At 36.3% G+C, this 14,228-nt stretch overlaps 1 protein-coding gene across 3 annotated transcripts; it reads right to left on the bottom strand.

Annotated features, from left to right (window-relative positions):
- Positions 1 to 2,170: 2,170 nt before the first annotated feature.
- LOC102685787 (E3 ubiquitin-protein ligase DTX3L) lies at positions 2,171 to 13,842 on the bottom strand. 3 transcript variants are annotated; one of them, XM_015365119.2, is made up of 5 exons: positions 13,622 to 13,842; positions 11,365 to 12,396; positions 7,941 to 8,158; positions 6,770 to 6,902; positions 2,171 to 2,308 (listed from the first exon to the last, which is right to left on the bottom strand). In XM_015365119.2, exons 1-5 carry the CDS (start codon positions 13,745 to 13,747, stop codon positions 2,180 to 2,182), a joined length of 1,638 nt encoding a protein of 545 aa, XP_015220605.2. In that variant the 5' UTR covers positions 13,748 to 13,842; the 3' UTR covers positions 2,171 to 2,179. The 3 variants fall into 3 exon arrangements, with proteins under 3 accessions (XP_015220605.2, XP_069043258.1, XP_015220615.2); XM_069187157.1 differs by lacking the exon at positions 2,171 to 2,308 and adding an exon at positions 5,861 to 6,103 and having other exon boundaries at positions 13,622 to 13,839; XM_015365129.2 differs by lacking the exon at positions 2,171 to 2,308 and having other exon boundaries at positions 5,861 to 7,386; positions 13,622 to 13,830.
- Positions 13,843 to 14,228: the final 386 nt, after the last annotated feature.

The raw sequence follows: 14,228 nt of genomic DNA, 5'->3' as shown, positions 1-14,228 counted from the left end.
TTTTTTTTATGCTGTTCTTAACCGATCCCTTTCACTGTGTACATTTCAGTAACCAGGAACTGGTTTTCTCAACAACTGTCAGTTTTAATCTCCAATGTTGGCATGAACCCTCTGTTTTACACTCCTCATTCTTTCAGAATTGGAGCCGCCACCTCTGCTGCCCAAACAATCTTGGATACTCAAGTTATTAAAACACTGTGCTGTTTTTCTCCTCTGCAGTCAACTTTTGTATCCACACTGTCCCCTAAGACATTTCAGCTGCTCATTATCCATTGCTAGTATGCCCAGAGTGGGGGCATCTATTCCACAAGGGCCACCAGAGGTTTTCCCCTGAATTGGCATGGTTTTTTCCTCTCCACTGTGCGGTCAGGCTCACACATACACTCTACACCTTCCTATCCTATTCTTTTCTCTTCTTTCTTTTAAGACGCATCGGCACACAATTTGTTTGTCCTCACGGGTGTTAGGACAGAAAGAGTCCATCTTCTGGGGGTAAGTGAAGCTCAATTCCCTGATCTCAGGATGACACCGCCACCATGAACCTTCTGGGAAGGTTCTCACAGCATGAGCCAGAGGGGAGTCCTCTGAGGGCCTAGCCCAGTTGAGAGGCAGTGCCAAAGCGAGTCAGGGGTCTTTTTTCACTTCCTTCTCAAGCAGCTTTCTCTTCATTCTCAACCCCTAGGGCAGCGCCTCTCAAAGTGATTCCTCCAGTCAAAGGGTTCTTTCGCTTTCCCCTTTAGGGATTCGTTTCCAGTTGCAAGGCAGCACCTTTCATGCAACTCTCGGTGAGTTTCATGCCCTGGAGGCAGCCAAGTCAGCCAACCCAAACAGACCACTTGTGTTCCCCACACGGTCCAGGTGCTACTTTCTTCTACTTTACTAACCCCAGCTTCTCCCCTTGAACTACTGTATAAGGAGACAGATGAATAGTCATCGTTTGCAAGTCAGATGAGGGTTCCAGTTACCCACGATGATACAATAGAATGCAATGGTTTAAGGAACATCTCAGAAGGACTTGCCATCAGTGGTACAAAGTCCAATTGAGTGATAAATTAACATTTTGTGTACACAGCTCTGCAGAATGATAAGATAATTATTATCATTCAACAGACAAGTCCACACTGATGTGGATTTTAGACTCTCTTATAAGTAGTGTGTTTTGGGACAAACAGGACATCGTAAATCGGTTCCATCTTGACACCCCCAATTAAAAACTGATCAATGCCTCTTTGTCTCAAGCCCCAGAGGTAGGACAGTTGTGGAGTGGCACCCTAACTGGAGATCATTAGTCAATAATCTAGAATTACCAACTACTGATGAACCTGTGTGGGTGGGCAAGAATTCTACACCCAATGTTGCTACAACCAATCACCAACCATTGCTATGCAACTTAAAGTGTGCAGTACAACAATGGAAACATGCTCTCTTGCACTCTTTCTCTCCAAACCTGGCAAACTAATAAACCATATGGTTAGGGCAACCATTGGCAAGTATGATAATCCAGGCTGGAGCATCTACAGTAGTTGGCATAGAACTCAACTTGTGATGGCAACATGACTACATATCGCTACATTGATCTGGGACTTTAACTGTTCCCTACAGATTGACAGCATTGAAGTAGGGCAATGCCTGTCCTCATGCGGTTTGTGTAATAGCAGCTTTGTGTATGATGGGAATAGGACAGTTATGGTATGGACTACTATGCTTATGTGTATTTATGGTATAACTACTTATAAGCACCATTGCACATCTGCAGATGCCCTGATTCAATATGTGGAATCTTCATTACTATATTATATTTTAATATTACAGGAGAATGACAGAATCCCTCTATATTTTCAATGGTAACTACACACACAACTCACCTATAACTATCATGCTAGACACCCTGTTGATGACAAATGTTCATAAATGCATAATTGACCTATACTTTGTGTTCAATAAAATGTCAGTTATCCTGCTACAAAATACTGTATTGTGGTTTTCCCACTAAATTTGGGAATGTTGCAGCTGTAATCCATTTCTTCTGATGCTCAGTTCTATATTCCAGTAATAACACCACGGTCAGCTATTGTAACATGTTAGTTATATACCGTAAACAAATAAATTGCAATACAGATAACCACAATAATGGACATTTTCTAAGCATTTAAAAGCTGTGAGAAATTACTTGCTGCCCTCAGTCAGATGTGTTGGAAGAAACCACTCGGTCAGGTGACGACTTATGAAAACATGTCTGTGGTAACACCTCTGCTGTCTGGTGACGGAGGACATATCCATTACACTGCATGGCAGCCGTGGGAGGAGCCTAGAGAATGGCAGATGGAATGGACACCTTTTATATGTGAGTTTCTTAGAATTTTTAGAAAGAAACATTCAAATTGGTGAAATTTAAACATTTAAAGTAACCTTGTAACTTTCAGAGAAAGACTAACGTTTGAAAACTGTGCTTTTGAAAGATTCTCAGAGAGGGACTTTAAAACGGATTCAGAGATTTGTTTTCTAAACCAGTAAGCAGCTTAACTGCCTGGTTAGAAAGCAGGAATTGAAGGATGTTCAAATAAGAGCTTAAGCTTTTGTTTTGTGTTCATGATGGTCTTTCACTATTAATAAGAATAGTTTTCTTAATTTATGGCTGGATTTGAGTGCTTTACCTACCTAGACTCACATATTAAAAGATCACTGCTCTGGCACACACTGCAATCTTGACTTTCATTTTAATAATTTTATTAGCATTTAAAGTTCATACATTTCCATAGAGCAATGTAAGGCAGCTTGCTTATATTGTACAAGCAGTGTATTAATTTTTCCCAATATGAAAACCTGAAGTTATAAAAGTAAACAAAAAGGATAATTTACCATATTCCACTATCATATTACACATATTTTTGACTACATACACCATATTTAAGAGTAGCAAAATATACATTTATATACATATATGCCTGGCAATGGTATTCTCCTCCCTAATGATGTTATTTTTTGCAGCAAAAATTGTACACTTTCATTAGTAAAAAGTTAAATTTCAGAAAAAAAAACTGGAAAGAAAAATCAAAAACCATTGTTAACTGCATATTACCACTGTATTAACCCCCTGTACATTTTTGTTGAAAGCACATTTGCAACAATTACAGCTGTGAGTTTTGTTGGGTAAGTCACTACCACCTTTGCATACTGGGGTCATGTGATTTACACCCATTTTTATTTGTAAATTTGCTCAAGATATATTAGTTGGAGTTTACTGAAACACAGTTTTTAGACTTTGCCAAAGATTTTCAGATTCAAGTCATAACGTTGACTGGGTCGGTAAGAGATATTTATTTTTTCTTGTTAAGCCACTCAAGGGTAGCTATTACCCTTTGCTTACCCTATTCCTTTGAGTTACTGTGCATTTTTAAACAACATTCTGGTCTCTAGCAGACAAACAGGTTTTCATCTGAAGTGTCCGTGTACTTTGTACAATCCATTTTGCTCTCATTCTTAACAAGCTGCCTAGCCCTGCTGATTACAAGTAACCTGTTGCATAATGTTGCTACAACCATGATTGACAGTGGACATGAACTTTGTCTTAAATGACCACAAAAACGTTTACCACACATTTGTACTTTTTAATATTTTGTTACAAACTATGTGGGATTTGAGATGGGTACATTTTGTGAAACAACTGGGACATCTTAATTTAACTTTAACTCATGCAAAGACACCGATGTTGAATTTCCACCTAACTTTCCTCCTAGCTCTGGGTTTGGAGGGACAACCTCATCAAGTCAATGTCTGACTCATACGATTCTTCTTCCACTTCTTAATGATCAAATTCACTGCATTCAAAGCCACATTCAGTGTCTTTGAAATTCTTTATATTCTTATGCTGATCTGTGCTTTTTCTACAACTTCATCCCTTGTTGATTTGATATCTACATGGTCATCATGGTTTAATCTTGAAATTCAATGACTGTGGGATTTTACAGAGACAGGCATATTTATTCTTAAATCACATAAACCACTATTATTGCACACAGAGTGCAACAGAGGTCATGCAACTACAATAACTGTGTGACCTATCAATATATGATAACTGTGTGCACCTGAATTAATTTCAGTTTGCACAGCAAAGGGGGTAATATTTATGCAATCAGTTCTGTTTCAAGTAATATTTAGTTTTTTTGTTTGCAGATTATGCTGACAGATTTTGCCCAGAAAATTATTCTTGTTGAGCATTAAAGTTTTGATTAAAATATATACTGTATCTATATAAAAGGTCTTTTGGCCTACAGTCTTATTTTGCAAGAGCATTTTTTCAAAATATATTTTAGAATGTATTACAGTTGAAACTGATCTTCATAAGCATTTATTTCCAATGAATTCCAATGAAGTAGTTTATGGTTTAGCAGTTTAAATAAAAACTGTATCATATTTAAAAATGTGCAATTTAAATGCCGACCAAATATACAGTATTTTAAAATGTAAAGTTTTGCATTATTTTTTTTCATGACATTCTTCCCAAATGCCTCATACATGAATTTTGAAGCATATTACTGAAACAAGTATTATCATATAAATTAAAATATACTGCATAATAAAATACTACTTATTTTGAAATATGTGTTACTTCATATCACTGTACATGTGCATTGTGTAATGTATACCAGTGCTTACAGGCATGCACTGTAGCTTATTTTTTTTCATGTGCTTGAAAAATAGATTAAAATACTATTAGATATAAACAGCACAATACAAGTATATTTATAAGATACATGTTCAGGATACAATTTCATGTATTTCTATTCTCTCAACAGCAGATAACAATATGATTAATATTTCACCTTGAACAATACACATCGGAGACTGATGGAGCTACTACTGCAACTAAACGTGAATAACATAGAAGTTTTGATCTAGGTTCTCATACATGTTATAAGAAATACAAAATTGTTTTTCTTACTTAAACATTTCCAAAATCACATTTTTTTGCCTTTCATTGGATGCTGCATTACTTTTGTTTGTCTTTATTAATCCATCATTGTCTACTGTAAAACAGTTATAATGGAGTTACAAATTAAGTTTAATACAGAAATTACAGAAATATCAGATACATCTGTGCTTGAGATATACTGATTTTAAAATCATTTTACTTACATTTAAGGCACTACATAGAATAAAAGCAGTGAACAGTGTACTTAGTGTACTATCATAACTGATTTTCTTTTAAAAGTTACTGATAGCAGTTTTTACTGTATTCCAAAGGGGAGTCTCAGAAGTAATTAACTTTCAATTTATGTTTGAGCAATTTTCTGCCATTCACAGACAAATGTTCTTTTTAAGTCAAGACTTAAATCGAATTTGCTGATTTTATATTGATAAATTTAAGTATTGTATCCCGAGAGGTGGAAATATGGTGGAATATAGCCTTTCTCACAATGCCACCATTGTGATTCAAAACTTTTGGGCACATTATGGGCAAAATGGCCCAATGGTGTGACCTCTAGCCAACCTGCATAACCTGCAGAATGAAGTAATGAATAAGTGAGTAATGAATGACTGAGTAACTGCCCTTCAGATCGAGTGAAATTGCAAGTGAAGGAAAGGATACGCTCTGCATGGAAAAAGCCACTCCTCTGAGCCAATTAATTAGCTTATGAGACCAGTTGGGAGGAAGAGAATTTCAGGCTATATCTAATATGCCTCTATTATGGAAGGAGGGAGTGAGTTAATGCCCCAGCAACAGACAGGCTTACAGGCCTGTGGGACTTAGTGAGCTAGGGAGGCCTGAGAAAACACAGCTTTGGTTGTACTTAGGGGCATATCACCTGCCAAGCGACCAGGTTTGGCTCAAGAGAAAAGAAACTCCCAAACAGCGGTCTTCAAATGCAAACAAAACTGTATTTATTGCCATCAAAATAGGGATAACAAAAAAAAAACCCTCACAGGAGTACTCTCTACACACCTTCCCTCCAAGACATCCTCTCTCTACTGAGCTCTGCCAGTCACTTTTATAGCCCCTCCTCTCCAAGGATTATCCTCTTAAAGGGACTCGCTCATGTTTTTTAACAGATATTTAACAGATGTAGTAGTTCAGGTGGGTAGCTGCATCAGCATGCGTAGGCTGCAAAGGAACAATAGGTTTATTCCATGCTGAAAAAAGGAAGAAAGAAAACACAACATTTTGGCCGTGGAGCTTTCTTGAGTGCTTTTTTTTGTTTCGTGTTTTGTTTTTCTTGTGTTTTTTCTTCTTTTTTTCAGCATGGAATAAATCTATTACTTGTTCGTTTAACAAAGATGGGCAATTTGATAAAAATAAAGTATTTAATCATCCATAAAAACGTGCATGCAAGAGTTATATATCCACTTAAACAAAACAAATAACCTTACATCTGTTATTTATAGATGGCTCACCAGTAACCTTCATCTTTAAGATTATTTGTGGGATACTACAAACAGGAAAGGTGACTGGTGGCCATCTTGATCAACACAACACAATACAATACTCCACTGGGGGAAACACTGCAGTGATTCTAGGGAAACAAAAAAAAGGTAAGTATCATTCACACTTCATTTGTATCACATACACACAAACCAGAAGGGCAGCGTGAAATAATGGAGTATTTCATATTCATCAAAAGAAAGAAAAAAAACAAGCACTCTGTCAAAGGGCATCACAGTTTCTGGACAGTATGATGCATGTTTGTTTGCCAGGAACATTGGGAATGATGTGTACTGCTAAGGAACAGGGTTGGTTTGCCAAACCAGGGTTGACTGAAAGCATTAGTACCTGGAGAAATAGGGCATCACTTGGCAAGATACCAGTGTACCTTCTCCTTCTCCCAGCTGAGCAAGAGGAAAGAGCTGGCAGCAGTTGAGTCCTGTCTACTCCCAGCACATTAACACCAACAGACAGGTGGTCTCTAAGTGTGTGAGACAAAAAAGAAAACGGTAATCTGGCTGCTGCCGTGTCAGGAAAGTATTGTAGAGAAGCTTCCCTTGCTAAACAGGATCAGCCAGGAAAGTTAGTGGTCGTAAAAGTTAGTGAAGGTCTGGTGCTTGGTGAAAAGTGACTGTGAAGATTTGAATTAAACAAAAGATGACAACTGCGTGATAAGGAGTTAATTGATTTGAATACTCGAGTACCTGGCGTTTACTGAAAATCTAGTGAGTAGAGCCACATGAAGACCAACCTAGAAGGAAGACACCCATGCAATGTTCTCTAAGAGGAGACTCACGTGAAAGAGCTAAGATTCCTAAGGATAAAAATGAAACACATGAAACTGAAAACCACTATGATGCAGTCACTTTTGTATGAACAGTTATTCTTTTGGTCTTCAGTAAATTCCTTTGGCTTTCAGTTCTTCTTGGACACGGGTGAGATAATCAGGATCTGGATATCCATAGCTGAATAAAAAAAGGATCACACACATTACCTAAAGATTCAAATAAAGAACATTGCACCCAGATCCAAAATAAAAAAACCGAAATAAAGCTAAATAAAAAGCAATTCCTGCAGCTGGTCATAAAATAAAAGTGGGGTATCATTGGGAGAAATGTGAATTTCAGCTCTGTTAGGATGGTTCTTAATATTACTGAATTCTGAAACACAATGCACTTAATATATGTGATTCATTATTTTTATTTTAGAGGATTTAAGTTTCTTTTCTTGTTTAAATTAAAAGTAAATGGATAAAACATTCTCAAAACCAACTTTTGCATTATTAATGTTAACCAATACATTACTGATCCATTTCTTACATTTCTCCTTCATTCCAAAGTCTTTTCTGAAGATATCTTCACATACCTAGTTAGTTTGAGTAATTTACTCAGAAAACTGTTACATTTATTTGTGAACAACACGTCATTTTAAATTCTTTTTCTCTAATGCTGTAATGATATTTTTAGCAGCTTAATATATTTTACCCTGTGATCAAAGAAAATTCTTTTTGAGTACTTACTTAGTTGGCCCACCATATATGTGGGTTTTATGGTGAATATCATTCCAAGTAACCACATTGCTTCTACCGGTGGTCGAAGATCTTCCAATTGTGAAAATTAGTTTCTGCTTAAAGGCCTGCTGAAGAAGCTTCAGAACCTTCTTGCCCTCTGGAGAGTCAGGAAGATAGGCTGTTCGGGTGGCCCCTTCATAACTCGTGCCAGGATTTGGATGTTCGTCCTAAGTTAAAAAAAAGTATAATTAGAATCCTCATGCTCAGTGAATATCAGTAGCTGAATAACACAAGAACATACAGTAGACTGTTCTATATTGGGGATTTCACATCAAAATATCTCATTCTGTAAGTTACAACAATGAAAATTCTTTAACTGTTTACACAGCTGTCTTTGTTCTTTAAAGTGACAAAAATAGCCATACTAGTGTACTGGTTTTTTAACTAGGACTAAATCAATTGCAGTTTAATCTTCACCATTTATGTGGAATGAGAGACATGATTCTTGACACCCGTAGAAGGCTCCACAGCCGAAATGCTGTGTTTCTTTTCTTCTCTTTTCAGCATGGAATAAACCTTTACTTGTTCCTCAGTAAATTAAGTTAATTAACCTGAATAATCCTTAAGAACATCCTTTGATAAATCTACTTTTTCCTCCAGGTTAACCTCCTAACCCAAGGACAGCTACAGTGTGGTGAAAATTAAGTAGGATTTTCATTCTAGAATGGACACAGTTGCCAAATCAAACAATTAAAGAAGCTATTAGAATGCAAGCAATAATGGCTCTATAACTGTGGTTCTCAAACTTTTTGGACCAAGTACCACCCCTAATCCAAACAAAGCATCCAAGTACCACCTACAAGTCATCATCTCATAGGAACCCCAGAAATTCTCAATGACCAACATGAGTGTGCGTGCACACACTCACACATACAAAAATAAATATTATAATAATAAACTTTATTTGCTATAGCGCCTTAAAATGTGGCTTCTCAAAGCGTTTTACAGAAAAAACGCTAAAATGAAAGAAAAAACTGTAACAAGAACAAATAAAAATAATAAAAAAGCACCATTTCATTGAGAGGGGGTGAGCCTTTTTAGTCGAGCAAAGCAGATGTGAATTAATTTTTCAAGCTTTGATACAATTCACAACAGAGTCTAACAAAATGTAAATAGTCAGGCATATTCTTGATGGCAAAGGTCTCGTGGTGAATATTGCAATGCGTCCATTAATTTCTGGAGCAACCTCTTTAATTCGTGCAACTACACCGCTATGTCAGCTTGTCATTGCTCTAGCACCGTCTGTACAAACTCCGACACATTTTATCCAGTCGATGCCATTCTCTTCGATAAATTCATTCAGAAGCTGAAATATGTGCTCTCCTGTAGAAATTGCACTGCAATTTCCCTCATGGGATCAATAAAGTATCTATCTATCTAGTTCCTGTTGGTAGCGGCTTACATAATAGAAAGTCCTCATGGGACATACCCTCAAACTCGTATCTAACATAAACGAGGGAATTGGCCAAATTGACTACAGACTCAGCTAATTGCAGTGAAAAACATCTGCTCATCTTAACGTGCTCTATCAGCGTACTTTTGATATCATTTAAATAATTCTATGAATGACCATGTCTTTTAGGGGGGGCAGCAGGTCGAGCTGTTTAGCAGCTTTTTCTCCACACATACTACGTGTCAGCTCTTTTGCCAACGGTAAATAAGGTTCTTCGAAAATAGTGTGGGGCTTACCTGCTTTAGCAATCCGCAAGCTTGCATTTTTCCCCGTTTCCGTTTTTATTTCCGTATTTATTTTAAGTTTTTATTTCATGCACATGGGAGTGAAACACAGAGACGCTCTGTGTATTTTTCACAAATTAACTTAGAACAGTTCTTAAATATTTTTCTGTTATCTATCACGCTTTCCTGTGCTCACAAGATTACAAGCGTTAGTAGCACGTATTTCTATGCATTCCTGTGTTTACAACATTGGCACTGTTCCAAAATCACGCACATTCTCCTACCTCCCTGTTTGCTGGAGATTTTTTTTAAATACAATTGGTCACTTCGTCCGTAGCACGCATTCCTATAGAGTGGTATAAAATTACAGAGTATCTCTTGTGTCCACTGAAGTATTAGCGCGCACTGTATCGCAGTACGTAGGCTGCGTATTCGAAACGTATTAAAATAGAAAATATGAAAAGCGTCCCGATTTTTCAGCGCACACAACAAAGTTCTATGGGTCATATGACGTACCAGCTGGCGGCGCTCCGCGTACCACTGCTGGTACGCGTACCACAGTTTGAGAACCACTGCTCTATAACATCGAATGAGAAAACAGAGATTTTTCAGTTGATGCAGGAAGAAAGATAATCCACAAATGGAGAAAATTCAAGACCTTTGCCAAACTACCCAGGAGTGGCCATCCTACCAAATTCTCTCCAAGATCTGACCGTACAACACTCCCTGAAGTCTCAAAGAGGCCCAAAGCTACATCTAGGGATCTACAGGCATCTCTTGCTATGGTAAATATCCACTATTAGGAAAAGATTGAATAAGAATGGATTTCATAGAAGGATAACCAGAAGGAAACCCCTACTCTCCAAGAAGAACATTGTAGCACAGTGTAAGATCCTAAGCAGCTCTTGAATTAAAAAAAAAAAAACTTCCAGAACAATGTGCTTTTGGCCATAATGCAAAATGTCAGAAAATGATGCCAGAACATCATATAACCAACAAGCACAGTTCTCTGTGGGTGATGGTTTGGGCCTGCTGTGCATTAGAATTGAATTGACACTCGCAGTTTGGAGGGGAATAAATGGAGTCGACAGGGTTAAGGAAGAGTTGGTCAGAATTCCTCCCAGGTGATGTGTGACTGATCAACTCTTACGGGAATTTAAGTTATTGTTGTTAAAGGGGATGTTGCATGTTACTGAATCAACTTTTTTTGCACTTACTTTTTCACACAAAGATATTGAATGCTGATTTTTTTAATCATAATGACAAAGGTTGCATGTTATTTATAAGATGAGGTTGGTTTTATCTACTATTAGGGCTTGGAGAGGACTACTTGAATTTAAATGTATCCAAACACTGTCTGTTAAAACAATAAAACCTTAAGCGAGTGTACTGTTTTCTTTACAACACTTACATAAATACAGCAAACACATTTCTATTGTTTCCAACTTCTGATTAATGCAAATAAGGCTGGAATTGCTAACATTGCTGAAACTCTGCTGTGCCATCTGACATCTGATTAATCTAACCATTAGTTATCCAAAACACGTGGGTGTATGAATGCTGAAAAAAAAAGCCCAAGAATCTGCCCATTATATACCACATATTAGTACTATACATCTATACAGAAACTGCCTGTTTGTCCCCCAGGATTTTAAATATGAATTTTTAAATCTTTCACATAAATCTTTATACTTACCCCTTGCATCCCACTTGGAATGTGATATTTTATTACAATTGTACCATACATCTCATATCCTGGTAGAGATGATCTCAAAATGGTAACATCCATTTGACCATTTTCAGGTTGGGTACCTTTTAGCTTCCCATATATTATACCACAGATTGGACAGGAAGGTTTTACATCAAAGGCAGTTTTTAAGCAGTCTTTACAAAATACATGCTGACAGCGTGGTAATGTTGTCTTGTCTATTTCCTTGATTAACTCCAAACAAATTGGACAAGTATCTTCCTTGGCTTTCTGGTGGTTTTGGACAGGAGGTGAACTTAACCTACTATCCCGTGACCTGAACAACTGATGATTTTTAGGAAGCATTTTGCTGCCTGTGTGAGTCTTTGTTGTGTGAGTCTCACCATCCTGTAAGAGCTTGTCCAGCCTTCTTAAGTCAATGAAGCTCCCAGTCACTGTAATTGTATCCCTTCTTGAGTTAATGGAAAGTTTTGGAAATTCCTTTTCAAAGTTTTTGTAATGGGTTTTCCAGACTGAGTCTGTATTGTATGTTTTTACTTGGAGGTTGGTTGCAATCTTCTGATAAAAAGTTAGAAACCTCTCCCTGACACAGTGACATTCAAAATCAGTTCCTTTTTTAGGCTGTAGAGATTGAAAATTAATAAGCATCTTGCTGCTAGATCTACTTCTTTGTATAATAACATTATGACCTCTGATGTCATCAAGTTCCTTGGAATATTTTTCTTCAATGTATTCCATAATGGGTTCAGCAACCTCAACTGGTTCCCCCTGGCTAAAGTGAGGAGGCTGTTGAGGTTTAGTATATGGTGGATGTTTGGTAGCACGAAAAGGTTTTATTGTTCTCAGCTTGCATAATTTAGCAAACAATTCATCCACTTTTTCATATGAGCCTTCAACTTCCAAACACTTGTCCCCCTTCATTTTCACAGAAAGCTGTTGGTGTCTTTTAATTATGTCCTGGGCTTCATATTCATCTTCAAAGACTGCCAGATCAACAGTCAGAGTCATGAACGGGAATATCTATAAGAATATGTACAAAAACAGAGCACTGTTCAAAAACCAAAGTAATTATAAATATTATTAAAAGGTCATTCTTTATCAAACCTATGGCCATAAAGGCCATGAACCTTGTGTTACACAATAATTGTGCATGTTCCATTTCAGTAAAATCTGTAAAAGTCCTGAAAAAATGGAATGCAAACAATGTAGGAAATACAAAAATCGCTAATATACAAGATGAGAAATATATAAACAATTTATAAGGGCATACTGTATACTTATATGTATAGATGCATTTCCTTTTGTCTATGAAGTTCAATAGATGTTAAAGATTTTTTACAGTGTACAGGTGTTAAATGTGATATTGTACAGTGTTGTTTTGTCAACTTTTTAAAGATTTTAATATAATAACAATCTATAAATAATTGAATAATCATACAGAATCACACTGTACTCTGTTCTGTGGTTGTGTATTACAGTATCTGCAATTGGCTGGGAATTATAATTACTACTACTGTAATAATATCCATGGCATATTCACAGTTTCCAACATAAAACGTTGTTCTTTAAAAACGTAAGATTTTAACCTCAACTTAGAACAGGAGACATATTAAAACATGCACGAAGAACCATTAATTACACCCTTTAATTTGTAAAGCCATGATTTCAGACTTAATAGTGTTCCTTCGTATGAAATATATTTTCATACTGTGTATGTTACATTTAATCCCTCTTTAACAGAAATGCATTTTTTTTAATCCAAAGGTTTAACAGACATCTAAATCTAAAACGTTTTTTTAAAACTTTTCTACAGGTTCTGCTAAACAAATAATGTTTTGGTTCTGTAAAATACTTCCATTACATAAGACATACATTCATTCAACATTAAAAAAAAAATACTAAACTGATATTCATTTTGTTAACAAATCATTAAAATATTACATTTCTAGTTTTCATGAAGCTACTACATATGATTTATTCCTGAAAAGTTTCAGGTCAAGGCAGGATGCTCATTTTATAGTACATGCAAAAAATCTAATCTCTTCTCAATATTACTATTATGTTGCTTTTGTTATTTTTTGAAGTGCACTAAATTTATTTTGGCGGAAAACGCTGTCAATACGGCTCATGGTATCTTCGTGTTTTAAAGTTTCAAATGTTTTATGCTAGAAATGTACAAAATTGTCTTTGTACTAAACGCCAATATTACCAATTGACAAACATTCGTTGTTTGGTAAATACGTACCTCAATTACTGTTCCACCGGACATGATGTTTGTGGAAATAAACTTCAGAGTATTTGAAACGGTGCTGTTAACTGTTGCTAATGGTAATATACAAACATATTTATCGAAAATAGGCGTCATAGTCATATACGTCACTTCTCAGATTCAATGTGATTTGCTATTCTCCAGACACAACAATTTTCTCGCCATGTCAGTGGTTTAAAAAATGTAATCTGTTAAATCGTGTCCGCCTTTGCCATGCTTGGTTGAAGGACACTTGTGGAGTTCGTTTCTAGTGACACTTTTAGTTTCGTTTTAGTTGAAGAGGAGGTGGAGTTAGAGGGAGGTGCGAATATTAAAGAATTCTTCAAAATACCTTAACCCATTCCTGCTGATATAGGAGACTTTATTTCTTTCTTAAATGGTCCACAAAATAATAATGAAAAAAAATTTTTTGGGACGTTTAGTTTAAAGGTTTCAGAATTGTAAGATATCCAACGTTCAACAAACTACCTTAAAGTGTTTATCTAAAACCCTTTTTTTAAATAAACTACTTATTTAAAAATATTGTTCTTTCGGTATTCTCCCAAGTACCTTTTTTATTACTGATATAAATATGCTTAAAAGG

This window comes from Lepisosteus oculatus, chromosome 3, assembly GCF_040954835.1.
Source record: "Lepisosteus oculatus isolate fLepOcu1 chromosome 3, fLepOcu1.hap2, whole genome shotgun sequence".
NCBI classification, from domain to species: Eukaryota; Metazoa; Chordata; class Actinopteri; order Semionotiformes; family Lepisosteidae; genus Lepisosteus; species Lepisosteus oculatus.
The sequence above is the reverse complement of the archived record's forward strand: the minus strand, read 5'-3'. Positions and strand labels throughout refer to the sequence as shown.

Coding starts and splice junctions, on each gene's coding strand:
- LOC102685787 (XM_015365119.2), bottom strand. CDS start 13,747: ATGACTATGACGCCTATTTTCGATAAATATGTTTGTATATTACCATTA. Junction 8,159..11,364: donor TTCCAAGTGGGATGCAAGGG/GTAAGTATAAAG, acceptor TTTTTAACTTAG/GACGAACATCCAAATCCTGG. Junction 6,903..7,940: donor ATATATGGTGGGCCAACTAA/GTAAGTACTCAA, acceptor TCACACACTTAG/AGACCACCTGTCTGTTGGTG.